Source organism: Harpia harpyja, chromosome 1 (assembly GCF_026419915.1).
Source record: "Harpia harpyja isolate bHarHar1 chromosome 1, bHarHar1 primary haplotype, whole genome shotgun sequence".
In the NCBI taxonomy this organism is placed as follows: Eukaryota; Metazoa; Chordata; class Aves; order Accipitriformes; family Accipitridae; genus Harpia; species Harpia harpyja.
The window spans coordinates 94,009,616-94,036,206 of NC_068940.1; the positions used below are offsets into that span (position 1 = coordinate 94,009,616).

The 26,591-nt window shown below is 40.2% G+C and overlaps 1 protein-coding gene across 2 annotated transcripts in view; it reads right to left on the bottom strand.

Annotated features, from left to right (window-relative positions):
• The window catches only part of PARD3 (par-3 family cell polarity regulator), a 464,571-nt gene that overhangs the window by 409,622 nt on the left and 28,358 nt on the right, over nucleotides 1–26,591 (bottom strand). For both annotated transcript variants that reach the window (XM_052805974.1, XM_052805967.1), the window contains exon 2: nucleotides 1,596–1,697. In XM_052805974.1, coding sequence (XP_052661934.1) covers nucleotides 1,596–1,697 — 102 coding nt within the window. The remainder of the gene's footprint in view (nucleotides 1–1,595; nucleotides 1,698–26,591) is intronic.

Below are 26,591 nucleotides of genomic sequence, written 5' to 3' on the forward strand. Positions count from 1 at the left end.
ACTGGTAAGTGCTATCAGTAGAGACGTGCCAGATTCACAGAATCAAGAGGATATGAGCTTGGCAAGTGCAGAAATAAATATTACTAATTACTAGGTATCTTGTCCATCTATACTTAAAAACAATATTGTAATAATGACTTTGCCTGTTTCAGTTGCAGTCAGAGTTTTTCAACTATTAGTCACGCACATAAAAACACCCACAGAGTTTCACTGTGAGGAATTACCCCACTTGAAGGCAGCAAGGCAAGGTAACAGCCAAAGAATGAGGTCTCGAAGTCACCAGAATGCAAACTTCTCCATCTGAAGGGAAGAGCACGTGAGGAGCTAAGAAGTGCATGACTCAAGTAAGTTTAAAAAAAAAAAAAAAATTTATATATATACACACACATACATATGTATGTGTGTATATATATATATACAGCAACAACTTGCACCAGCCTCCTTGAGGCCTGTAAGCAAAAGCTAAACGAATCATGCAGCTGAGCACTTCAGTACAAGATAACTAACTAGAGGTTTTAATTAGCTTTTCATGAAATCTTAGCTGGGCACTATTTTTATGGAAGAAATTCCTGAAAACTCAGCACTGTTACTCTATACAGCTTGAGTAATCCCAACATTTCAGACAGCGAGGAGTCTCCATGTCCCAAGACTGCTCACATAATTTTTCTTTATAAAGTCCTGGTTGAAATAACCGTGTCAATTAAATTTTGTCACAAGAAATAACTGCAGGCAAAGTATTTATTTCTGAAAAATTAGCCTAAGAGTCATCATTTGGCCATTTTTCAAGGAGCCTTCAGAGTGCCTGTTGCTTCCAACAGAGGCAATTAAGGATCCTGTCTGTGAAGGAGCGGGGTCCTGAAACACATTTCCAGACTGAAGTCTGGATCAGGCTCAGACACTCTCAAGAGCTTCAGCAAACACATGCAGCTTTGCAGAGAAAAGCAGCGTATTTACCTACAACTTTAAAGTTTGCCACAGTGTTTCTCACCTACCTTTTCGGAACATGTAATTCAAAGATGCAAGTATCTATAACCTCAAAAAAAAAGCCAATAACCAAAAACCTCTTAGCTGACTGCGATCTAAGCCTCTACTTTAAAAAAAAAAAAAAAAAAAAAATAGTAAAAGCACTGAAGACCCAGCAGTATATAATTATTTTCTCAAGTTCTATGTAAATAGCAGTTCCTCCCAAAAAGATTTTTGAAAAACAATCCATCAACCCTCCACAGTTTAAAAACAGCATGGTTTTTTGCACATATTCAACTCGTAACATGAAGCTAAAATCTTCACTTACAGATTCAAGTTTTTTGCATTATTGTTCCACTGTATGAGGTTTCTAATTCTTACAGCCTCCTTTTCTTACTTGAACTTTTAAAGAACGAAAAAGGATGGAAAACCCATGATTTCAATAAAAGATTTCCTGTACTTTTTGAAAAACACAACAGTAACAGACTTCTCACATCTGTCAAGCAAACTATATAAAAAAAACCCCTAAAACCTCTGTATTGACTCCCACTTTTGGACACATACAGGAAACACCAAACACTGATACGCTGACACATGTATGCTGAGCTGCTTTAGTAGCTATTTGTACTTACACGGTCTTTGTCATCGGCTACATCACAAAGAATGTCATCGAGATCTAAGATCCCACCATCCCCGTGCTCCAGTCGATGTACTTGTATCCAGTAGTTTGGATCCTGCATAAAAGAAGAAGAAAATAATATCAGATATCACATACCAACGGAAAAAAGGATGTTCCACGATATAGTTAACATCACAGTCCTACAAATGCTCGACATTAAAACATCCATTTAGGTAATATTCTTGTAAATAAATGTAAATTGAGATGTAAAGTCAAGTTCTTTTTTTAAATCACCCTAGATTGGATACATACTCTTCCCACTATTATCAGCTCTGCATAAGTCACAGTCCCATTACTGACACGTACAGGAACAGCATTCCCAGTGTTACTGAATATATGCACTGTATAAAAGGAAAATACATCATCCTCAAAATAAAATATCTCAGATAGTAGTCAACAGGCAGAAAATATAACAGGACAGCTGTAAAGCGTGGAGGTTTTTTACAAGACAGCTATAAAGGGTACAAACAAATATTTAAATGGTATCGAAAGGTTTTCTACCTGTGCTTTGGTAGAGTTGATAGGTATCTAAATCTTATACAAAGAACACTTTCCACATTTTAATTAAAAAAAGATACATATACACACACATACATACAGACACATATATAAGTGTATATATATGCATATATGTATGTGTGTGTGGTTTTGTGTGTATACTTGTCTTCCAGTAACTGGGAAGACTGGCTTTATAGTCTTCATTACGACTTTTCATACAAAAGGAAACCGTATGGAATAAGGTTGTGTCCACAAAGTGTCTTCTACATATCGCTACATAACCTGTGTACTGTTTAGTACTCAACATGCTATTCTTAAAAGGTTTGTTTTCTAGCAGGGGAAGGTTGCACTGTAAACACAAAACCTGAACATGATAAATAATCCTTTCTTGCTTCTCCAATACTCCCCCCATAACAGTGCCAATGCCTTGGGCTGTTGTTAAGTGTCTAGCAGTAAGAGGGCTTCCTTGCTTTTCACTGAGCAGGCAGGACTACAGAAAATGACTAATTTGAGGACCTTCAAACTAGCAACATCTTGCGAAGTGCCTGACTTCCTAAAAATAGCAATTAGCATTGCAGTCTTTTCAGACATCAGTGTCTAGAAGTAAGGAAAAAAAAACACTCAAAACCAAACCCAAACCAAAAAAACCCCACCCAAACTCAAAAAAAACCCCAGAACAACAAAAGCGCCACCACAACAACAAGCTCCCCCCCCAAAGAAAAACCTCCACCCTTAAAGAACTTGAAAATAATTTGATTTCTTAAAGAATGGAACAGGACAATAAATGGGACCACCAGAATTCCTCTAAATCCGTATGTGTTTTTAAATCTTGACAAGCCCATGCTGCACAAAATCTTGGACAGCATGCTGCATGAAAGAACATCAAGTGATATTCATTTGGTTTTTATATCCTAGAACTCTGTTTCCTTGCACATGATATATATGCATAGGTCAAAGATTTTGGAGAAATTTGATAACCATGAAACTTACTTCATTGTTTGTATAAGTACATCCACCTTAAATACTGCTGTAAATCATCATCATCAGATGATCAGATTTCAGAATTACATTTTACAGTCATTAGGCTAGGCATTTCAGAAATTAAATTACAGATTTTTTTTCTCTAATTTCTCTAAGTATTAAATATCATTACCTTACATTTCTTCTAAGCAAGTATTTATTATACAATTAACTGATTTTCCTAATATATGGCTTTCCCCCAAACAGCAGTTACTGTTGTAGGACATTATAGGAGATAATTCAGCATCCATTTTTTTTAGAGTAAAAATTCAGGAATAATTAAAAATATAGTCCTATGTTATTCACATTGTCATGCATACAGAGGTGCACACATTGCTACATAATACAGAAAATTACTCTGTAAAAAAGGTATGCAATGAAAATACTAGGATAAACTTTTTGTTAAGTTTGAATACTCCACTAACGCCTACCGACAGGGCTCGAAAAAGCCTTCTGTGTACACCAGAAATCCTTCAAAGTTCCTTAACAAGTTCCAAAGGGAAGTCCACTGAAGAGGTGCCTTTGTAAACTCTGCTCTCAAACTAACAGGTAAGAGGACCCTTCTTCATCCTCCAGCCTATCGCAAAAATCACCTCGGCCTCTCATATCTACACCAGACACGGACACACAGTTGGGACGTCCCAGGCTTTGAAGACACAACCAAACTGATGAGCTACGAAGCATCCTGCACTCCTAAAGGATTTGATTCAGGTTTCCTCTGCTAGTTTCTCCACCTCAAAGCCAAATCAGAATTGAATCGTAAGTCAGGCTTCACTGCAAAATGAGAAATGGAAAACCTAGTTTGGGCTGTAAGAGTCAGATTCCTCATATGTCACACATTTCACCATTTTTGTTTGCATCCCTTAATCTTCTTACTGAACAATGGAAACATTAAAAACAGATAACTGCAATACTGGCTCAGGGACTTGACTGCATCCATCAAAATAAACAGCACCAAAACTGAAACTACAACTTCAGTATTCCTGTATCCTTATTTTTTTCTTCCTACCACAAGTATTTCCCACCTCCAAGGCAAATGTAAGAAAACATTCACGATTACAGAATCAATAGTAGAAACGCCCACTTCTAAAGCACTATTGTGTTATTTCAGCATGTACAATCTACATTAAAAATAGCTTTGATATATAAGCTGCATCACTTTTGCTAATTAGTTCCTTTAAAAGTTTCTCGATATTGCCTAAGAAGTTTTAGATAGACTTCATTTTTCCTGCATCACCTATTTGTTATGCCATAGCCTGAACTGCTCTGGTCGCTTTTCCTGTCAGACAAGGTCCTGACACAAAACAATATATTAGCAAGACCAGACAAGAAATACATAAAACTAGTTTGGCAAGAATTTACTCTGGCAGGATTTGGTAAGTAAATATGAAATAACAATGAAACTTTTCATTAAAGCCCTCTCCAAACTTCACAGAGCAGTCCTTCTCTTGAGGCCCTTTTACTCTATTAAAGGTTTCACATAAATCAAGGATTTGGTGGGGAAGGCTTGGGAGGGAAGAGAGGTCTAGGGGGGAGGGCAGTACTCACGTTTTGTACAGATTAGTTACACCATTAAAAAAAAAAAAACAAAAAACTAAAAAAAAAACCCACACCACACCACTGAAGCTAGTGATTTTACAAGTTAAGAAAATCCACAGCTATTTATGGTTCCAAATTTTGACAACTAATTCTATGTATTAACCAACTAAATAACATGGAAACACCCAAACTGCATAAATGTTCACATTTAAATTCCTGCTCTGTGTTCTGTCTACAATGAACACACGTTGTATAAGAGTCAGCTCGCACGCACTGTTTGCTAAATACAAAAGAAACTGGACCAAACTCAGCACTGATTTGAATTCAAGTACTACTACATCAACATTACAAGGGTATCTGTATCCACAGCTTGGTCAAGTTGTATTTCTCAATCGCAGCCAGTAATCAGATATTCATAATTCCCTATGCAACAGCAGTAACACAGTCTTCAAGCATTTTCTGGAGCAGTCAAAAATACCCTTTTGGCTTAGACCAGTTACTGAGTCATAAAGTGGAAATCACCAATTACCAGAGTTTACTGGAGTTTACACAACTTCATCTGTGGGGCAAACTGGTCCAATCACTCCTTCAGGACACCCAAAACACCTTTGGGGTCACCCTCTCTGGGTGGCAATGCAGGGCTCTCAAGCAAGATCTCACAAATGAGGGACTGGCTCCAACGCTTACTACAGAGAGATGACCTGCTCCGGGCACATGCAACAGGGTGCTTACACGAGTGAAAATGTCCTCTAGTTATAAAACAAGAAATGTGCAAAATGTATCGAGTCTACAAAAGGCAGTTTCTGTAAAGATGAAAAAAAACATACTAAAAAAAATTTTTAAAATTACTCAGAAGCTTTTCAATAAACCTCCTTCAGAGTTGTTCTGGTTTAACAAAACATCCCAGAATCAGATGCTTTGCTGTTGTTTCAAAATTTGAATTTGTATATCACAATTAGATTTTCACATTTTGTCAACAAAACAAAGCCACATTTATATTCTCTTACTGTTATGATTGTGTCAAAGGGTACTGTACTCTCCAAATCTGCAATGTATTTAGAGATATAAAAACATGCTTTGATAGAAAACTCATTAGCTACACTGCTCCACCAATGTGTAAATTAGCAACGTGCAATTATTTTGTAAAAGCTGTATAGATGCCTTTGTCACTAGTTCATGCAGAAGAACTAGCAAGTTCACTTCATTGAATACAAGGATAGAAGTAATGCTAAACCTGATTTATAATATCTTCATTTAAATATTGCATCACTCAACTCAAGTCTAAGCAAGTCAGATGTCCTGTTTCCTGTGTACACCCATTTAACTATTCTACTTGACTATGATTATAAAAGTACTTATAATTTAAACTCATGAGCACTACAGTTTCTGCTCCGAAGTCCTCTATAATGGAGATAAATATTTGCTAAGCGAACACCAGCACTGAAAGTGGAAGCAAGAGCACATTACAAAGGCAGTAAGAATGCAACCATTCATATTCTGTTTATTCCGTGCAACATGACTTCTAAAAAGCACAAAGGAAAAACTGAGAAAACCATTAGTTTAAGTAATATCATTCAGTATTCTGTAACTAACAATTTTATGTTCCCACATAATGGAAACAAGGACCATATGTGGAAAACAATATCTAGAAATACGAATGGAAACTGCAATGTGTTCTTATTAATGGCACAGGAAGATTTCTTATTCTTTTAGATCTAAATAAGCATCTTGGTTTTTGCAAACGTACCCTTTCCAAAAATGTATAGAAATGTTTAACATAAAAAGTTACAATAAATAAGATCATTCTATGAAATATTTTGTCCATATCATACTAGAAAAAGCATCACAAACTTCTTAGAAGTAGCCATCTATTTAACAGAAAGCAGAAAATCAGGCTCCTAAAAAGTCTACCTTACAATGCTTAGTGTTTACAAATTATGCCCACTGCTGTGATTTCATCTCACCTGTCCACCAGGAGGATGTCCCAAAGCATCAAAAAGACTACTTTATCTGCATGGCTACAATTACGTAGTTGGGGGTGGGGTTGTGGGGGGGTAATTTCTCGTGTTTGGTTTGAAGCCCACCCAGAGAGCACTACTGGGGGAGCACAGCAAGCCCTCCCCAAAAGGTGTCTGTACTTCTCACCTTTGACCGTAACAACTTGGGTTTCCTAGCTGCAGCTTTCAGCTGGATGCAGACCAACTGTAGTTGCCACCACAATTTGTTACACCTCTTGAAATCAAGTAAACTAGATTTTTCTCCCCACTCACACCTAGATTTTCTAATCTGTTCAGGCCAAAATAGGAAGAGTATTTCTTACCACAGAGCAGTATCTGGGGAAACAGATTGGCTTTGCCAAGCTGAGCTCACCGAGGCTCTCTGTGCCTGTCAGAGATCATCTTTCTAAAACTGAAACGATTTAAATTTAGATATCATTTACAGCTTTTTGCTTTAAGATCTTTTTCAGTACATAGACCCTTAAATGATTTTTAAAAAACACTGTCAACTGGACAGTCATGCATAGGTATTTCAGTGTAACTCTCAAAGGAAAATGGACTCGCCACCAGGACGAGTGAAAGCGCAAAAGCAGATCCAAGTGTGTCAATATAACTTCTCATTTATAAATGAGGAGATAAAGGGAAAGTACGTATATATTTTTAGTTTCTGCTTAAGACCATCTGGAATCTAAGATTACATGACCATGGGCTATCTTCACTGTTTTGAGTCTTTTGAGAACAGATAAAGCCTTTGTGGCAAGAGCACACACAGACCAAAACCAACTAAATCATCAGGCTGGGGTGTGTACCGGACTTGTCTGCTCAGCAGCATATGGCACTTGGGCACGTTAACACAGTCTGAAAGCAAAATAATGGTTAATAAAAAACTAATATATCTGAAAATTTGCCAGTGCACTCATTCATTTCCCAGTCTAGCTCTGTGCTGCAGGAGGGAACCATCAAAACAAGCAGTCATGTGCCAAAGGAAAGCCAAGAACGCTTGCAATGTCAGCTGGATTCCAGTTACGTTCCACCACCCGACAAGCTGGCAAGAACAAGTCCCTGGGTTTGAATTGCATCTTCTTCCCATCACCTGGCTCCTCGAATTTCAGGCACAAAGACCTGCTGCGTAACATACAACAGCAGCGACAGGGGAAAAAGAGCTTCAAAGATGATTGCGCTCTCTAAGGTATGTTGATACTGCACCATGGCAGTGATGATACAACATTAAGTACATTCACCGCCTCTGCAAGGGCACAAGGCAGCAAAATACTTTAAATTAATGAAAGTAGCCCAGTAGGCCTCAGAAAGCAACTGATACCTGTAACAACTCTTAAGTTACCAGGCAATGAGTTGAAGGTACAGTTACCTTTTCCATTTCTGACCACACTCCATCTGCAATCACTCCCCTCATACCAAATTTAGGACATGTTTATGCCACCTTGCCCTGTGTCCCATGAAGTCAAGAAAAACAGGGCTACAGAAGACTACAGAAAATAGCTGAATGCTGTACAGTAGAAAATAAGCCTCATCCCTTTCATCTTTTTGTTCCTTAACCTGTAAAACTGCTTTTTGTTCTGGGGATGTACCAAACTAAAGTTAATTTCTTGGTATTTTGTATTACTGAGAAATAGGGATACATACCCAGGAAGGTTACAAATCATGTGTTAGAAGATGGTTTGGTCAGGGATTTAATTTTTTCAAACATACAAGTGTATATACAATGTCTTCAACCAAGGGGTATATACTGATCCCAGATACAAACCAGTTATGAAAAAAAAGGCAAGTCTGATCACCGAAGCATCTTGTTCCACTTTTGCTCCCACCAGTGCTTTTCCAGCCTCGCTAAAAGGGCTTTATCTTACCAGAAATCCATCAAGACAAAATCTGAACATCTGGCCAATATCACTCTTCCTGAGACACTGAAATGTTGGAACAGGTGTTTACGAAGTAAAAAAAAAAAAAAAGTACTGTTATGTTTTGCATGCATCCTGCATGTCCACTTTCAATAATAGCAGTGATTTACTTAAAAATTGATCATGTTACACTATCAGTTTCAGTCCTCAGCATAGAATTCTGATACCGCCAAAAAAATGAGCCAATTAGTCATCCACTTCAGTAATTAAATATCTCCTAAAACCCACTAAATTGAAATAATATGGTCAGTAAACCACTGGAACACTACCACATATTGAGTTGTGCTGCATTACTACTGGAGTACAAAAAAAGCAAAATGGAATTACTGGATCTTGCTTTAGACAGCAAAAGGTTGGTATTAAAAATGGTAAATTTACTTTGGCTGTTAGCCACTACACAGTTTGCCTAAACTTTCAAAAATATGTATGAATCTTTTGCTCTTCTGAAAAGAAATGGCAATCTCCTAAATCTGTAAGGAAAGTAGTCTGAGATGTATTCTAGAGCTACCCTTCCTGTTTTCCTACCCTACATTTTTCTAGACAAAATACTGTGTCTTAAGATATGCAAGCTCTTCCTCTGTGCATCATGGAAGTCTGGAATATTTTAACTCACCTACTTTACCCAGAAGCAATCTATACCAATCCACGAGAAATCATATCACTAATTAATTTAAAACAACTTTCCTATTCGCTGCATATTTCCAATACTTATTAAATAGCACATCATCTCCATATGTCCCGATAACCTAACACCATGGAATAATTCCAGTCGGAAGGGACCGCGGGACATCCCAGAACTGGACACAGACTGATGCATGCTGAGCAGAGGGGCATGACCCCTTCCTCCGTCTCCCGGCCATGCCCTGCTGACCCAGCGCAGGACGCTGCCTGCTGCCAGGCTGCAGGGCTGACCTCCTGCCCACTCGCTGCCTCCAGTCCCGTGGCAGCTCCAGCCCCAGCCCGTGTTGCTGCATAGGGCTCCTCCTTTCCCGGTGCAGGACTGGGCATAGAATCATAGAATTGTTTAGGTGGAAAAGACCTTCAAGATCATCGAGTCCAACCATTAACTTAACACTGCCAAGTCCACCACTAAACCATGTCCCTAAGCACCACGTCTACATCTTTTAAATACCTCCAGGGATTTAAACTCAACCACTTCTCTGGGCAGCCTGTTCCAATGCTTGACAACCCTTTTGGTGAAGAAATTTTTCCTAATATCCAACCTAAACCTCCCCTGCCACAACTTGAGGCCATTTCCTCTCGTCCTATCTCCAGCCACCTGACAGAAGAGACCAACACCCACCTCACTACAACCCCCCTTTCAGGTAGTTGTAGAGAGCGATAAGGTCTCCCCTCAGCCTCCTCTTCTCCAGACTAAACAGCCCCAGCTCCCTCAGCTGCTCCTCCTAAGACTTGTGCTCCAGGCCCCTCACCAACTTGGTTGCCCTTCTCTGGACACGCTCCAGCACCTCAATGTCTTTCCTGTAGTGAGGGGCCCAAAACTGAACACAGGACTCGAGGTGCGGCCTCACCAGTGCCCAGTACAGGGGGACGATTGCTTCCTTGCTCCTGCTGGCCACACTATTTCTGATGCAGGCCAGGATGCCGTTGGCCTTCTTGGCCACCTGGGCACACTGCTGGCTCATATTCAGCCGGCTGTCAATCAACACCCCCAGGTCCTGGCTGCATTTCACATGGCTCCTGGTAGCCTACTCCAAAAATATTGCACTGAAAACATTGCTCATTGTCAAAACTAATGACTTTAATGACATTTCTTCACAGCACGCAGCCTTCTAAACCACTAGGAGGTGCCACCACCAAAGGGCAGGTCCAGGCTCCTGAGCACCCTGCCAGTGCCTCGACTCTGCTATCAGCATCAAAGTCAGGCACCCGCAAAAAAGGGGAAGTTATTTGGTGCTGCCACTAGAATGCATGTGGCAACCAACTTTGAGAATTAATAAATGAGGAATAAAGCTTTACATCTGGCTATGAAAGGTAACACATTTTCACCATGACCACTGATGGTTTATGCACAATTACGTTCTGTTTGCTGGGGGGGGGGGGGGGGATTAAATATTTGAGAAAAATATATTGAGTAGAGTGACATTGTATCTCTAAACTCCCTCATGTCCATGCTCTGAGCACTGAATAACACTGTCCTGCCCAAACTGCAAAATAAAACTTTTCCGTGGGATTTATTCCTCTGTAGGAAAATCCCAGACATCTATCCAAGCACTGCCACAAACTCCAAGTGTGCTAAATTCACAAGTAAGGTAAGGAAAATGTGCCCTTTCCAGATTATTTTGCTGTAACACAGAGCTTACTCCATAATCTACATCTAAATATAGCAAATAATGCAACAAAATAGTTTATCGATTACAATTTGTAATTATTAGTATTAACTCCAGATGACAGATATGAATTACAGTAATCAAGTCCATAGCTCATGAATACGTAGTGAAATATACTGGGTATAATGGTGCACAGTCTTCTATGCAGGGACATTAGAGTTTGGGCAACAATGCTGAAGAAATGCAGAACGTCTTTAGATTGCAGCTTGACAACTGAACCACAAGTGAATTTGATGAAAGAGAGAAGTGCCTTCTGTTTCTTCCAAGAGCTTATCTCTTACCTCCATCCATCATTACAGCATTGCTTGGATTTAAGCATTCATTGCTTTTTTCAGCCACTATAGCTGTTCAAATTCAGTACTACATTTAGACTGGAATAATGGATTTTACTGCAATAACCATCCACATATGTATGTCTGTACGTACAGACATAGATGTTGTAAACTGACATGTGTATGATTGATCCATGTTGATTAAACAAAAAAAATGTGAGTCTGCCAAAATGTTTCAAGGGAAGATTTAGGAGGGTAGAAATACAGTTGTCTACCCTAGTAACATCCAGCATGAGATGAAGAGCCTAATTTATTTCAGAAACGTACTAGAAATAAGATTTCCATTTGGGGGCCATTAATATCAAGCACCATGAAAGATGGAAACAACCAATTTTGATATACACTCCCAAGTGGGCACAGTCAGTTAATCTTGTAATATGTGAACTCTAAACAATGATTAATAAGAGAGAGTTGCAAAAACATTATTATATACAGTGCCTCACATTTCCGACATGCTGTAAACTATGAAGTTAAGAAAAAATATGAAATGCCACTCTCTGTTCTGATGACTGCATTATTCCTCTGGGAGCTTCAAAGTCAAGGCTTGGTGGGTAGGACTTTGCATTATAAACAGCTTTGCTGAACCACATGGAAGGAATGCACAAGTTTATGTGACTCACAGGAAAGTTTATCTTGATTTAGGTCAGCTATGATATATCTTACATTTCTGATCGGATTTAGAGTTTTAGCATCCCAGGCACCTTACTCTCCCCTGCCACCCGGTCAGCCACGCACAGGGGCACCCACAAGCTCTTCCTGCCTCTTCTGCAGTTGCTGTAAGTGGGGTGCATGTGGGAAGAGATCCCCCACGCTCCCTGCATTGCAGCACAGCAGCACGCATGAGCAGCAGGTTGCTTGGGTACCACCTGCTGCCTACACAGTAATTCCCTGTCTGGTTTAGAGGAGAAGCAATGTGTCACCTACATCTCTTGGATCAAGCTGGTATATAGTGCAAATAAAGAGTGACAAACTAACATATGCTGAAAAACACCTACAGCTCAACACCGGGTCCTAGGACCCAGAATAGATATGTGGAGCAATTCAACTGATTTGTGTTGTATGAAAAACCTGCTAATACTGAGTGGGGGACTGAAAGGTTCAGGAGTTTCCACTGTGCCCTATAAAACCGCTCCCATGACTTAACTATATTTCCTACCTTTGTTCTCGACAGCTATGTGCACATTATAGCTCATAGAAAAAGCTTTCTACATTGCCTAAGTAGGCTGACATGAGGCCAGAAGACCCCCGCACACCACCACTCCACCATCTCACCCGTAAGGATCTAGACACCCATGGAACAGTATCTTTCCTTAAAATACACCTGTGCACACACACACAGGTGCCTCCGGGTCAAACCCACCAAGGAAAATTGGTTTCCAGTTAGCATCTGCAAAAGCAATGTGGACATAATCATAGTAGCATGTTAATTTATTTGTTAAATACTTTTCAAGATATTTTAATCAAAACAGGCCTTATTTTCATCTCTGGGGAACAATTTTTAGCAACAATATTTAGCTATTACTTTTCCAAACTGCCCGATCTTTTTGAAGCAGTGTAATTTCAATACCTTCTTGTGGTACTGATTTAAATGTGTAGTTGCTCATTTCTAAACATGTCTAGCATTTTCCTGAAACTTTGAGAGCAATCACTGTATAAACTCAACTACTATAATCATGATTATTTTATAAGGTTAAATAAAACAGATCTGTCAATCTCTTTGAATTCAGGGTTCTGACTGCTGCTAACCCAGAGCAGGAACTGCAATGCAGCACTCCACATTAGGGTGAAGGAGGGAAAATACCTTAAAACAAAACTCCTAAAAATAGTAATCTCAAAGATTATTTGTTTTGTTTTCAAATGTATTCATAACTTGTAAAGATGAAGACTTTTTGTAAAAAATTGACCCTAAGGTAACCTTAGGTTTACCACGGCTACACTCCTACTGTCTGACCGTGCTGCAGGATATTACCATGTTTAAGATGAAATGCAATTAGCACCACAGCAGGCCAAAGACCTCACCGGGAAAATAAAGACAGAACTAACACTGAGTGCTACCAAGTCCATATTTTACCTTTCCTGCTATTTCAGTTTACATCCATGTTTTGTTCAGAGGTCATCAGTTACGGTTCCTCCTCACAAATCCACAATAATCCTCTTTTTCAAAACAGTAACTAAGCTCAGTTCTGGTCTAAGCTTGAGGCTAGCCCAAGTTTAACCAGAAGAAACCAGAACCCCACTCCCACATTCTTGAGTAGTGAAGAAAGCCCATAACAGGAAAACCCTAACTCCTCTCTTTGCCCTGAACCCTCACCTTACCAGTGACTCTCATTTTCAAACTCCTCCTTCAAACTCATTTCCAGTTCCAGAATTTGGTATAAATACTGAAAATCACAAGCCCCCCACGGCTGCCGGGTACACTGCAACCTTCCCTCTTCCTCTGGCTTCTCGAAACCCATTCTTCTCCTCCGTCACCCACATTTACTTACAGCTCACCATCACTTCCATACCTGGCCAGCAGTAGAAATAGAGAGCATTTCCAAGATGTTAAAGCAAACACAGATGACAACTATTAGAAAAAAAAATTATTTCAGAGCATGCCCTTTCCATTTACTACACCAGTATTCCTTGCAACTTGATGTTGCGATACCCTCACAGACCTAGCTGCATTAGCGCCCATCAACATAAGCAAAGCTTGCCAAGCTAAGCCCTGAAAATGAATCCACTAACACAGGAAGACAGGGGTCAGTATTAAAAACCTCCTTTTACTTCCTTAGTTATCTTCTCCCTTGTCATCTCCAGCGATAGGGAGCAGCTAACAGCAGTACACTGAACTCTAACCCATTACACATCTTTCAAACTTGCTTAAATCTCTAACAGCATGTCTGCACTTGTCAAAATTAAAGCAGAAGACTTTATTAAGAGAGAAGCAGAACCAGCTAGTCTTCTTGACCAGAAAAGAAAGCAACAAAAAATAACGATTAAAACCAGTGAAGCAATGCCAAGCCCTATTTTGAACAAAAGGTAAACCTTCAAGTCTTCTCAACTGAGCTGTGAGTGTATCATATAGGAAATTGTAAAAACTGCTTAATTTTTCCAGCTCAGGGCACTGCAATTTGTATCTCTAGAAGTTTTGATTAATATAAGAATGATGTGACACTTTGGTGATCTCAGTCATAACCTATAATGTGGTCAAAATTAGAAATTCCCATCTTTGTTACTAAGTCAACCTTGGCAGAAGATGCAGAGAAATAACTGCAATTGCATGCAGAGTAACAATGTTAGAAACAATGTTAGAAATATACTCAAATGCACCATAATATTCCACCTACAATTATACCTTCAAGCCCTGTAAAACCCAAGCAATTATCTTTCTTCTCTTCTGCTAGACAAATTAGGGAGTATCCTCTACTTGGTCAAACCTGAGTTTGAAACCTCCAGTTTCTAGTTCTTTGTGTACTTTGAGAAACTGACTTTATTGAAAATGTTTTCAATGTAACAGCATAATTATATTACATATATACACACATATATATACAGAATGAGAATTCCTCATAACTAATGGCAAAAATAAGCTTCACTTAGGATTGATTAAAAGCAAAAACAGTTAGAAAAAAAAACCCTTATTATTCATTTATGTGCAGTTCCTATGTTCACAGACAAGTTGTATTTTTTTAAAGTACTGCAACTTTCATTTTCTGTAACTAACTCCATTAAAACAAATACAGTATATTTGAGACTAAGAACAAGCAGCAAACCCTGTCTAATGAGCTGTGGAAAAAAACCAGGTCCTTAGAAACTATACAAATTTTTTTTTTTTTTTTTTTTTTTTTTCAGAAAACCTGTTTATATGATTCACCTGGGATTTCTCCAGTTGGTGCCCCACCAAAATGCATAGAAGAAGGTGCTAGCACCTCTTGCTAACTTTTAATGATCAGTGCATAACCAATGCTGTTGTTACATACATTAAGATAGTGTCTTAGGCTCCACTAAAGAGGAAAAACTCCTTGCTGTTGTGTAACATACTAGACCAAAAAAAAAAAGAGCTTAATGAATAGATTGAAATATGGCATCTTTTTTACTGTTTTAGCATATGTTTTAGATGGCATACGCTAACAGCTCCCCAGCCAGTACTGCATCAAGCTAACCAAAGTTTTAACCCATTTCATCTAGCCACAAGCCTCCATCCATGTATTTTTGCAAAACACTTCAAATTAATTAATTTAACTTTGCCAGTTTTCCCCTAGCAACCAATAGGCCTTTGTTATGTCTCTTCACTTCTACATTAATAGCAACAGCACTGTTAAAAATACAATGAAAGTTTCAATAACTGGGATAAAAATATATTTTAAAAAAAAATCTCATACTTTTTTAAATAGCAAGATGTCTGGACTGACAGAAGCTTGTAAGCATCAAAATAACAACCTTGTAGATATATACATACCCACTCTTGTATATAAAACCCACTCTCAAGTTCTTAAAGCCAAGAATACTGTTCTTAAAGAGGAAATCTACCACAAATTATTTTATATTTGGATTCTCAGATTTCTGTCATGCTCTATTTTGATCCAGAAGAAGAATTACACATACTCACACAATTGAAAATATCAAGTAAAAGAAAATATTTTCCAGAGCCTGAATTTTCTTTTTCCAGGAACTGGGGGGCTTGCTTTCTAGTGGAGAATTCTTCAACTCAGCAGAAAGTCTTACAACTGCTTTTACATGCTTTTTCCTACAGGCAAGTAACTCACAACCACGTACAGACAAAAGCCCCAGCACATGTGTGTGCAGTTGGCTTGTCCCACGAATCAGTTATACACAACACCTACACTGTCACCTAGGGACTGAGCTGCCCCATGGCTGTACCAGACAGGCTGCTGCGAGAATTCCCAGGGAAGATCCCCATCTATATATAGCAAGCTGTTCAGATACGGAGAGGTCATGAACTTTCTTACTTTGGTAAGACACTGAGCAAGATCTACTGGCTGCAAGCTACAGACAAAGCTGGCCAGGGGCCTTTGCTGTCTTCCACGTAGGCACCATTCCCAATTCACAGCCCCATACCCCCTCAAAGCTAAAGGAAGAGGGGAAGGAAATCAAAGTTTGGGTGGGTTTTTATGCAAAAGTGCTGAAGAAAAGGGAGAGGAAAGAAACTTACTCATTTAGTCCTCAATTTAAAAACCAGACTGTTTATATGAGTAGATGTAATAGATCGCACAACCATAAAATAGGTGGGGGGACACAAACACAGTGCAGGAGGAGGGATTACACTCTCCCCGCTGTTGTGAATCAGACACTGACTCACAGTAACACCCTCAGCTAGGCCAAACTTCTGTTCCAAGTTCACGTACATGGATTTCATCAGGAGGTTTGCACTGAACAGTAAAATTTAGCCCTAGTAACATTTTATTCTGCTGGATGACTCGTACCTCTTCTACCCTTCCTATTTCCTAAAGGGCAGATGTCATTTCCCTGTTCTTTTACATAGCAGGCAGGTTGTTACACTAGGAATGCAGCCCCCTTCCTGTCTAGAAAGACAAAGTACAACACAAAAATTAGTAATAAAGTAAAACTTTGCCATTTGAAAGAAGAGAAATGTTTTAGACGGCTTCAAGATACTAGGAGTCCTCACCTTAGGAGAAAGTTTTCTTAAATGCAAGCTTCTTGAAAACCAAACTTGAAGTAAAAATACCAGTTTTGGCAAAGCTTTCATTTGATAGGAAGATTTTCTAGAAGAGACACCAGTGTCATTGATTGAGACATCGTACAGCTGGGTTGAAAGAGATGCAGGTTTGTGGAGCGCCCTGCAGAGTACAGCCTTGCTGCTCAACCTCCCACCTCCCAGCTGAGCGTCCTGCCCCATGGAGACTCCCTTTCTGACACAGCACTCCCCTGCATTTTAGGAAATAGTTTTTACAAAAGCTGCCACTTTCATTGAAATACTGTAAAAAAGTAAAATCTTTTTTTTTTCCCCCACACACAACAGAAAATTTTGTTCCCTACCAAGTTCTATTATTTAAAGCCATGGTTGTTTCAAAATCTACCTAGCTTCAGTAAAAAAAAAAAAAAAAAAAAAAAAAAATTTAAACTGCCTTAGACTCCAAACTTAAAGACCTCTTAAGCTCATACAAAACATTCTTTTCAGACTGAGTATCTCTACATCAGATGAGATCAAACGTTACACTGTGAAAGTCAGTATCCTAAATTATAAAGACAGGGACACACACCCACACATTCTCTTGAACTCTGGAATTTTTCATGCTTCTTATGAGAAGTACAATTTTATTGCACAATGCAATATAATTATTAAGTCTATAGAAGCTGTTCTCTCCACTGGTCTGTAAAGTAAGAGTAAAAGCAGACATGTTTATGCTGTTAATTCAGAACATGCCATGTTTTGTAAAATTTAACAAATTTATTAGAATTTAGCACACTGATGGTTTAATGTGATAATTTACATCCTCATACACAGCAAATCTAGTAAAAATTCTTATACTTTGAATTTTAAATCAGTCTTAACTGGATGACTAATTTAAAGACATTTTAAAGAAATATAAAAAGAAAAGACTTCCTTGAAATTTTTTAGTAGTCCACCACATGGCCTTTGATATGCTACACACCTCTTTCAAGGCTCACAGGAAAAAGGGCATGTCTTCAAAATAGCTACTCTTCCAAACATAAAACAAACAAACAAACAAAATCTGTGCTTAAGCTTTCATATTCACATGCACCCAAAAGACAAATGTTACACTGAAGTAATTAAGATCAATATACCAATGACAGACATCAGAAATAGTTCTATAAGTAATCATGTCTGCATATATTACTCTGTATAGAGATATTCAGGATGCAAAATTTAGACCTCAGTCACACCTGAAAAGATGCCTGTATTTTGATTCACGACACCATCATGATCGAAAAGGATTAAAAAAACCCAGTAACTTCTGCTTTAGGACTTTCATACCTCTAAATCCAAAGACATTTAGACGCAAAGCTTTACTCTGAGCTCACCTTTTCTGTGTTCATGAAAAACAGGCAAGGCTATACGTACTTATTGGAAATGTTTAAGTGAAACAGAGTTAAGGCAGGGTGCACAGGGCACTCGCAGCTCAGCTCTGGAAGGGTGCAGGCAGCAGGGACAGCATGGGCAGGGCTGCCTGTGGCAGTGCGATGACGCAGAGGAGAAGCTCAGTGAGATCTCCTCCTCCTCCTCACCCCCAGCTTATTACTGACATTACCCCAGCAGCTAGAGATTTCAGTGGGAAGCAGGGTCCTGCTTTCCCAGAGATGGATCATCTGCCCTGGAAAACTTACAGCTCATACATAGTTTATCTACTTGAAATTATACTGACCTACCTAATTGAATTTCCTAAAACTCATTTTATTATTTCCAGAGAAGACTGTATGTGGACAGGGGTGTGCTACAAGTAAAAGGTGCCCATAACCTGTCAATGCAAAGTTAACTACTTTTAATTCTGGAACAGGCACATCCACAGCCTACATTGGTGCAAACTCAATGAGATGAGAAACACTTTCCACTTCTCTGATGGGGCTGAAGTACAACCTTTTTGCCTATTACACTGCTTGCACTGCATGGGAGAAGGGCTCTCCCCCCTCACCTCTCTTCCTTTGCTCTTCTGGCTGCCTCTGAGGCCAAGAGAAGAAAATAAGAGGGCTTCAGATCAGAAGTAAACAGTAGTATACTCTAACCAGCAGCAAAAGAGTTTGGGGAAATTACACAAACCGCCACCACTGCAGTCCCTTCAGAGACTCGGGGTTTTGTCCCACACCAAGAAGCCTTAAGAGTCTAAATTATAGGGATGAGACATGGGTTAGCCGGGGCAAGCAGGAGGGAGGGCAGAGGATGCAGCTCAGTGGGTGATGTTCAGCCATCTTTTAAAGATGTGCAGAAGCCCATCTAAGCACAACACAGAAGTGTCACAGGAAAAAGAAAAAACAAAAGGAAAAAAAAACCCTCCAGAATTTGTCATTACTAACAGATCTCCATCCCTCAAAAGAAAAAATTACCATCATTTCAGCCAAACTCTGAAAAATATAGTTTGCCTTTGGACTACAACTCACAGCTCAAATTTTCACAGTGCAGCTCAGACACAGAGGAGATAAGCACGGGGGTTTGTGCAATTAACTTGCATTTAGCTTTAGAATATTTCTGACTACGTAAGTTGCCCCTGTTTCAAATCTTAATGGCGAAAGGGGATCACAGAAAGGTTACTAAGACTTCTGTTTCTTACATTCTCTTTTGATTACAGACTAAATCCAAAAGAGACTACCCTGAAAGGCCAAGATAAATGTGCAACCACATAATTGGTCTGGCTCACATGGCACTGAAGTCAGAAGAAAAGAGTCCCCAACTCCAGAGAGATTCAGCCTGTGCTTGAATGCCACATTAAACTCAGTTTACTATTTGTTTGAAAAGCCATATGCATATGCTACAGGAATGTTTTGCCAGGCTCAGGCAGTGATAGTAGATACACCATGAAGAGCCCTTGTCTTCTGCCAAGACGTGTATAGCACAACTGCATTATTTTTCTTGCTCACTCTCAGAAAGCATTTTAATTTCGCATAGAGGAGCATGTTTTATTCTAGTGAAATTCTCGCATGCTATGTCTTTACAATGGGTCAATGTTAACAAACATTTGCAAAATTTTGAACTCCAAGTACACAAGAAGCACTTAGGAAGCAAAGCAAATAAACAAAGTTCAGAAATACATTTGATTCCTAACCTGTGTGATAAGCAAAGAGGAAAATTGTCTTTTTGCTATAAAGCAGGTAATGTGCTGTGATACAGGGCAGTTGTCACATATGAAAGTGTGTCATTATGTATAAGATGTCTATGTAACAGCCAGTCCATTAGTTTATATGGCTCCCCCCTTCACCAGATGAGAGCAGACTCATTTACATCAGAGTACAACTAAAAGGAAACTCAGAAATACTGCACGTGACTTCCAGGACAGCAGGGATGAATTAAGGAATTTCTGTGTAATATTACTACCAGAAGTTTTGGTCAGCTACAACATGCAGGACAGAAACAACTGGAGGTCATATACGATGTTCCCCAGCACAGCAGTACTGCCTGCCCCTGGAAAAACATCACTGCAAACATCTGAGCCACCCATTCATTTTTCTTTATATACTTTTTTGTTGCTCATTCTGTTCCCATTTATGCTGATAGAAGTGTTTTGATTAATGTGAATTCATACCGGAAAGTGTTTTGTTTTAAAAATAAAATATCTGGACTAAAATTATTTTGTAATTTACAATACAGATGTTTTCCAGCTGCTTTTGGAAAGCAGAAGGGAGAACCGAGGCACACTTAAGAACATAGTGTTTACCTGTGTTCGGTCTTCAAAACAAAATGCTAATGCCGACATCCTTGGGGTAATTTATTTATGCCCCACCACCTGTGGAAGTCTGGCCTCCTGGAGCAGGCGGCACAAATGGCCACAGGGACAGGGAAGAGGAGCAGCGACAGGGCTGCCCCATGCAAGAAGGGACGGAGGGGAGGCGGAGGTGCCCGAGGCTGGGCCGGGCCAGGCTGGACCGGGAAGCATATTCCCCTCAGGACAGCATGGCATCAGCAAGGCTCAAATCACAACCCAGAGATCCCACTGGACTGCAACTTACCCCTGGGGGTGCTGTGATGGGTGGCCCCTGGCAAGACAAGCACGTTAAGCAAGCTCACGTCCCCAGGCCGCCCCAAGCTCGGCTCCTGCACCCCTCAGTACGACCTGGGTCTTTCTTTTTTGCTATTTCTTGCCTCCTCACTTGGCTTTCATGTGCTCTGTAGGTAAGCAGCTCCCGAATGCTGCCACTGCGGCAAAGCGAAGCACAGCAGGGAAAACAGGGTGGGGAGTGCAATGCCAGCGGTCGCACTGGCTCAGGTTGGCTTCAATGGCCATAAAGTAGCCTCAAATTCAACTGATGGGCACTTTGGCCGACTGTACTAACAGCCGTCAGTCTGCTGGATGGTAACTGCTATTCCTCTCACCAGAGCCAGCACCCTGGGACCTCAGGTAAACAAATTCCACACGGCATGGAGGCCTCCTCCATTTTGCCATGGACTATCACACGACACACAAGTGAGGGAGGACAGGAGGCTCAGTGGACAAATTCACTGTAGGTTGGCAAAGGGCAACAAGATCCTTCCCAACTTCCTCCCCTCTCCTATTTAAAAAAAAAAAAAAAAGTCTAAGTTATGCAGGGTTTTCCAAGCCCTCTGTTAAGCAAGGGGTACAGCCACGCAGACCAAGGAAAAGATACCATCGCAGAAATCATGGATGCATACTACCTGTCTCTGGTGGAGAAAAAACCCGTATGCCGCAGCCACTATAAACCAGGTCACCATGGATAATCAGGCCACAAATGGTCTTCAGTATACTCAGAAATATACTGCCCAAATACTACATTACTGCCAAGCAGCTGTTTTTACACACTGCATCCCCACTGGTTATTAGAGAACAACAGGAGTCGTTCCCAACAAAATGCACTGTTGAGGCTTGTAGCGTGAATCCACATCCACAACCAGCTCCTTACATATCATTACTGGAAGGTACGAAATGCAGAGGGGAAGGCAGTCCTCCTGCAGGTTAAGGAAGTTCACTCAGCAATCACGTGCACGCAGTTATTTCAATGATCCTTAAGACAAAGTGTCCCCCAACTACCCGAGGTCCAACATCCCCTCTCCTGTCAATGCCAAGTGCCTGAGCCAGTCACACCCACAGCAGCCTTTTGGCATTCACCACGTATGTACCAAAGGAGCTCCAGCGTATGTGTCACTTTGCACAGAGTCTTTCAAATGCTGACTGGCTCTGCTGAAGCCTTGATCATCTGGCATCTGGCAAACGAGCCTTACACACACACACACACACACCAAAAAAAAAAAAAAAAAAAAAAAAGCTCTTGCAGAATAACACTAAGCTGCTCTGGTAACTTGCTTTCTTGCTATTGCAACATCTTAAATATTACAATAAATAAAAATACAACAAAACCAGAAATAGCTGCCACTTCTGGAAAACGATGTGTTTGTCTCAAAAAAAAACAGAGAGGTAACATGTCACTGGCAGGAATTTTTTTTTTAAAGGTGTCAGAAAGCAGCAAAATTGACGGTCAATTGACAGGGTCCATCAAATTAAGATTTCAGAGGAAATTAAGCAAGTACTCTACAATGAGGGGAAGTGAATCTGTGGACAAAGCAAATAAAATACTTTGTCCGCCTTGCTCTAACTCTTAGAGTATTATTAATGTAGCTTTTGCTGTGTACACAAGTTTTAAAGCTAATTACATTCTGAAAATGCTTACCAAAAAAAATATCTGATTTATTGGAGTCATTACAATAACAAAGGTTAGCTGGAGAAATGTAGCTATGGGTGCATTAAAATGCAGTTACTGCTGCACAGTGTAGAAGGCTGTTCCATACCCAAGAATTAAGCTGCTACACCATGTAATATGGAAACCACGACAAAAACTGCAAAAACCAAAATGAATGTAAGTGAGCTTCCTCAATTAGCTGAGTTCACTGGATAAGACAAAGGAAATCATATTTTATAGCATACTGAGTTTTGCCTTCAGCAGTATTTCACAGATTTCATCCCAGTCCGGTCACTCAAAACGAACAACAAACCCAGCGGGACCAGGGCACTGCTCCCCTCCACACAAAGCACATGCACAAGCATCCAGCCTGCACTTCGGCTTCTGGAGTTATGGATGTCTGGTCCTAAAAACTTCCTCAGACTTTTTTTTTTAACATATATTTTTTAAGTAACCAGCCTGGGTATCTTGTTTTCTTTCTTGTATATAGAACTTACAAACCAGAAGTAAACAGGACTTACTACAAAAGTAAATAAAACCTCAGTAAATATCCACACCCAGAGTCACTGGACTGTGAATGTAAACACCTCACTGCAAATGCAGTTTGAAATATGGCAGCAAGGACAGGTAAAGCAAATATAAAGATGGTCAACAGTAAAGTGCTACCTCTGTTTTTCCAATTTCCTTCTGTTCCCCGCAGATGCTCTTTTTAGGATAAAATCATTCCTTTGATTATAAGTCTGGTGCATCCACATATCATAGTTACATTTATGCATTTATGGGCCTTGTACTGCATCCTGACTCAGTTTTGGTTTTACTAGCTTGTATTTTAAACAAGCTCAGCTTTTTTTTTTTTTTTTTTTTTAATGCTTACAATTAATCAATTCTTCTTGCAGGAATCAATGATGTGCATTCCACTTAAGTGGGCTCAGGCTTCCCTTCCCGGTGTCCCTCAGTGCACATTTGTACTCTCCAGTGTATCATTTCTCTCCACTGCAGAGCTTTAAGAAAGGAAGCTCACTCTGAAATGCAGACAGACTGTGTTCAGAACTGGTGCCAGAAACCCTCTACGATGCACTGCAAAAAGGACTCTGCAACAGCCACGTATATTCTGCAGTCTCTTCCATTTTCTGCAAATTCCTGCCTCCATTAAAAACACACTATTCACTTGCTAGCAAACTTAAGCACATGCAAACAATTTGCTTTTTCATTATTATATTTTTTCATTGATTTAGACTGAAAGAAGTTTATATTTTTAAAATCTGAAAGAAAAATTACAGGCAAGTCTCCCCCACCTTGTCTGGAAAGAACATGCCCCCTTTACTTGAGGGGGGGAGGTGGAAAGTATGACTATAGTGAGAACAGAGGGAGTGGAGGAGGGTATGTGGTATACATGCTTGGGGTTTTTGGTTTTGCTTTTGGTTGTTTTTTGTTGTGCTTTTTTCTAACCTATTTTTAGTAGTAGTAGTAGTAGTAGTATTTTAACTTCACAGCTATCCTCAAGTATCAGAAGATTTAGGAGAAAAACGTAATTTCTCTGCAAGAACAGTACTTGAGCAGTGGACTTGGGAATACCTGCTTTTCCTTTCAAAGTACATTTAATGTAATGCTGTTTAAATATAGTTAGAATTGCCTCTCATGAACTCTAGAGAAATCTGTTCTAATGAAACGGGCAGGATGCTTAGTGCCTTCTGTTGTTACAGCCTCTGATGGGAATACTGCTACTGGAAAATTTGGAGCAATAACTCTCACTTTTATAACATCAAGTGAGAAGAATTTTGCAGTATAAGTAAAACATCACAAAAAAAGTAATTTTTCATGAAATCCTGTGCCTTCCACAAGCTTACAAAAGCTTCCAATATTAGGCATTCTTATAAATATTGTGAATCTTCTCTGTTAACTAAATGGACATGTTTACTAAACAGATACAGTACCAGTACAAAAGCACAAGCAATGCTCACAACACATTACAAACTTACAAATGGGCACCTATACACTTGCCACAAATACCAATACTCTTAAGTGCTGCGCGTGACTTACAGCAGCACAGCCATGTAAGGAGCTGCTCCTGGTGCCACAAACATCAAACACACCTGCACACACAGGTAGGGTGGCAACACTTTGAAGCCTTCCAACAACCAGTATGCCAAGCTCAGGATGATGGAGTGGGGACAGGAGGGACAGGGCAAAAGAGAAGGGAGTGCTGCTGGGGCCACGACTGACCAACACACCATGCCCACGGAAGCCTGAGGAGTCACTGCCAAAGGAAAGACCTACTGCAGGTGCAGAGGACCCCAGAGAAGACAATGCACCACTTACTGAGCTTTCTCAGTACGTTTGAACCTCTACAAGCACCTACTTTGCAACACAGTTCTGTGGTTTAATCCCAGGTGGCAACTAAGCCTCACACAGCTGCTCGCTCGCTCGCTCGCTCACTCACTCCCCCCCGCATCGGGATGGGGAGAGAATTGAAAGAGGAAAAGTGACAAAACTCGTGGGTTGAGATAAAGACAGTTTAACAGGTAAAGCAAAAGCCGCACACACAAGCAAAGCAAACCAAGGAATTCATTCACCGCTTCCCATGGGCAGGCAGGTGTTCAGCCATCTCCAGGAAAGCAGGGCTCCATCACGCCTAACGGTGACTTGGGAAGACAAACGCCATCACTCCGAATGTCCCCCCTTCCTTCTTCTTCTCCCAGCTTTATATACTGAGCATAACACCATATGGTCTGGGATATCCCTTGGGTCAGTGGGGGTCAGCTGTCCCAGCTGTGTCCCCTCCCACAGCCTTGTGCCCCCCCAGCCTCCTCGCTGGTGGGGTGGGGTGAGAAGCAGAAAAGGCCTTGAAGCTGTGTGAGCACTGCTCAGCAATAACAAAAACATCTCAGCATTATCAACACTGTTTTCAGCACAGATCCAAAACATAGCCCCATACTAGCTACTCTGAAGAAAAGTAACTCTATCCCAGCCAAAACCACCACAGTCAGTCACTACAAGTTTCTTCATAATGTGTTTCAGGACTGGGGCAACTGTTTATACTAAAATATTTTATTAGCAAGATCTTGAACTTGAAATTTTTTGTCAACAGAATTAAACTTTTCAGGTGACTAGACAAATAGCAAGACTGCCTCCAAAAAAAAAAAGTAACAGTGAAACTTGAAATAATTTTTCACACTTAAATACCTCTGCTAACAAATAAATAAATGAACAAATAAAATTAATAAATGCCTGAGCAAGCAATGGAGAGGAAGGCAAACCATGATAGTACCAGGGCAGGATGGGGAGAGCCCCCACCTTCCAGATACTGTGCATGTGTTTCAGTTAGGCAATGCAATGAAACCCCTTTTCTCCCGTGAGAGGGGCAGTCACACCACTAGGCATCAGCTGCAGAGATGGCTACCAACCACCAGGAAAAACAGCAGATTTTTACATCACAGCAGACCTATTTGCAGATCCAGCAACAACACACGTTGGTGTCATTTGTTGAGGTTGGCAGGCAGCAGCATAAACAAACCCCAGTGGAAGCACCTGGTTTCTGCAGTCGCACATCTCACTGTCTCATCCTCTGCCTCCAGGTATCTTAGTCAGAGACGGAGTTCAGCTTATATAGACAATGGTCAGAAATCCCAGTTAAAGATAATAAATATCAATATGTATGTACCCTATCACCTACTGCTCTAGAGTCTGGTAGCAGTTTGGTCATGCTGTTAAGCAAAAGTGTCTCTTGCAAATAGAGCAGGACTTCCACATTCTGACGCAGCACAAAGACACAATTCAAGATGAGCAGATTCACTTAGCTCAGGTCTTTCTGTTCCTCATTTACCTCACTATCCCTATCTTGCTTAACACTGAGGCTCCAGCACATCCCTCCCTACAACAGTAGCTCAACAGCAAAACCAAGGGTGCATGCTGACTAACTAAACTTCAGTAAAATCACCACCACCACTCAAAATCAAGGCTTGTAATCAGTT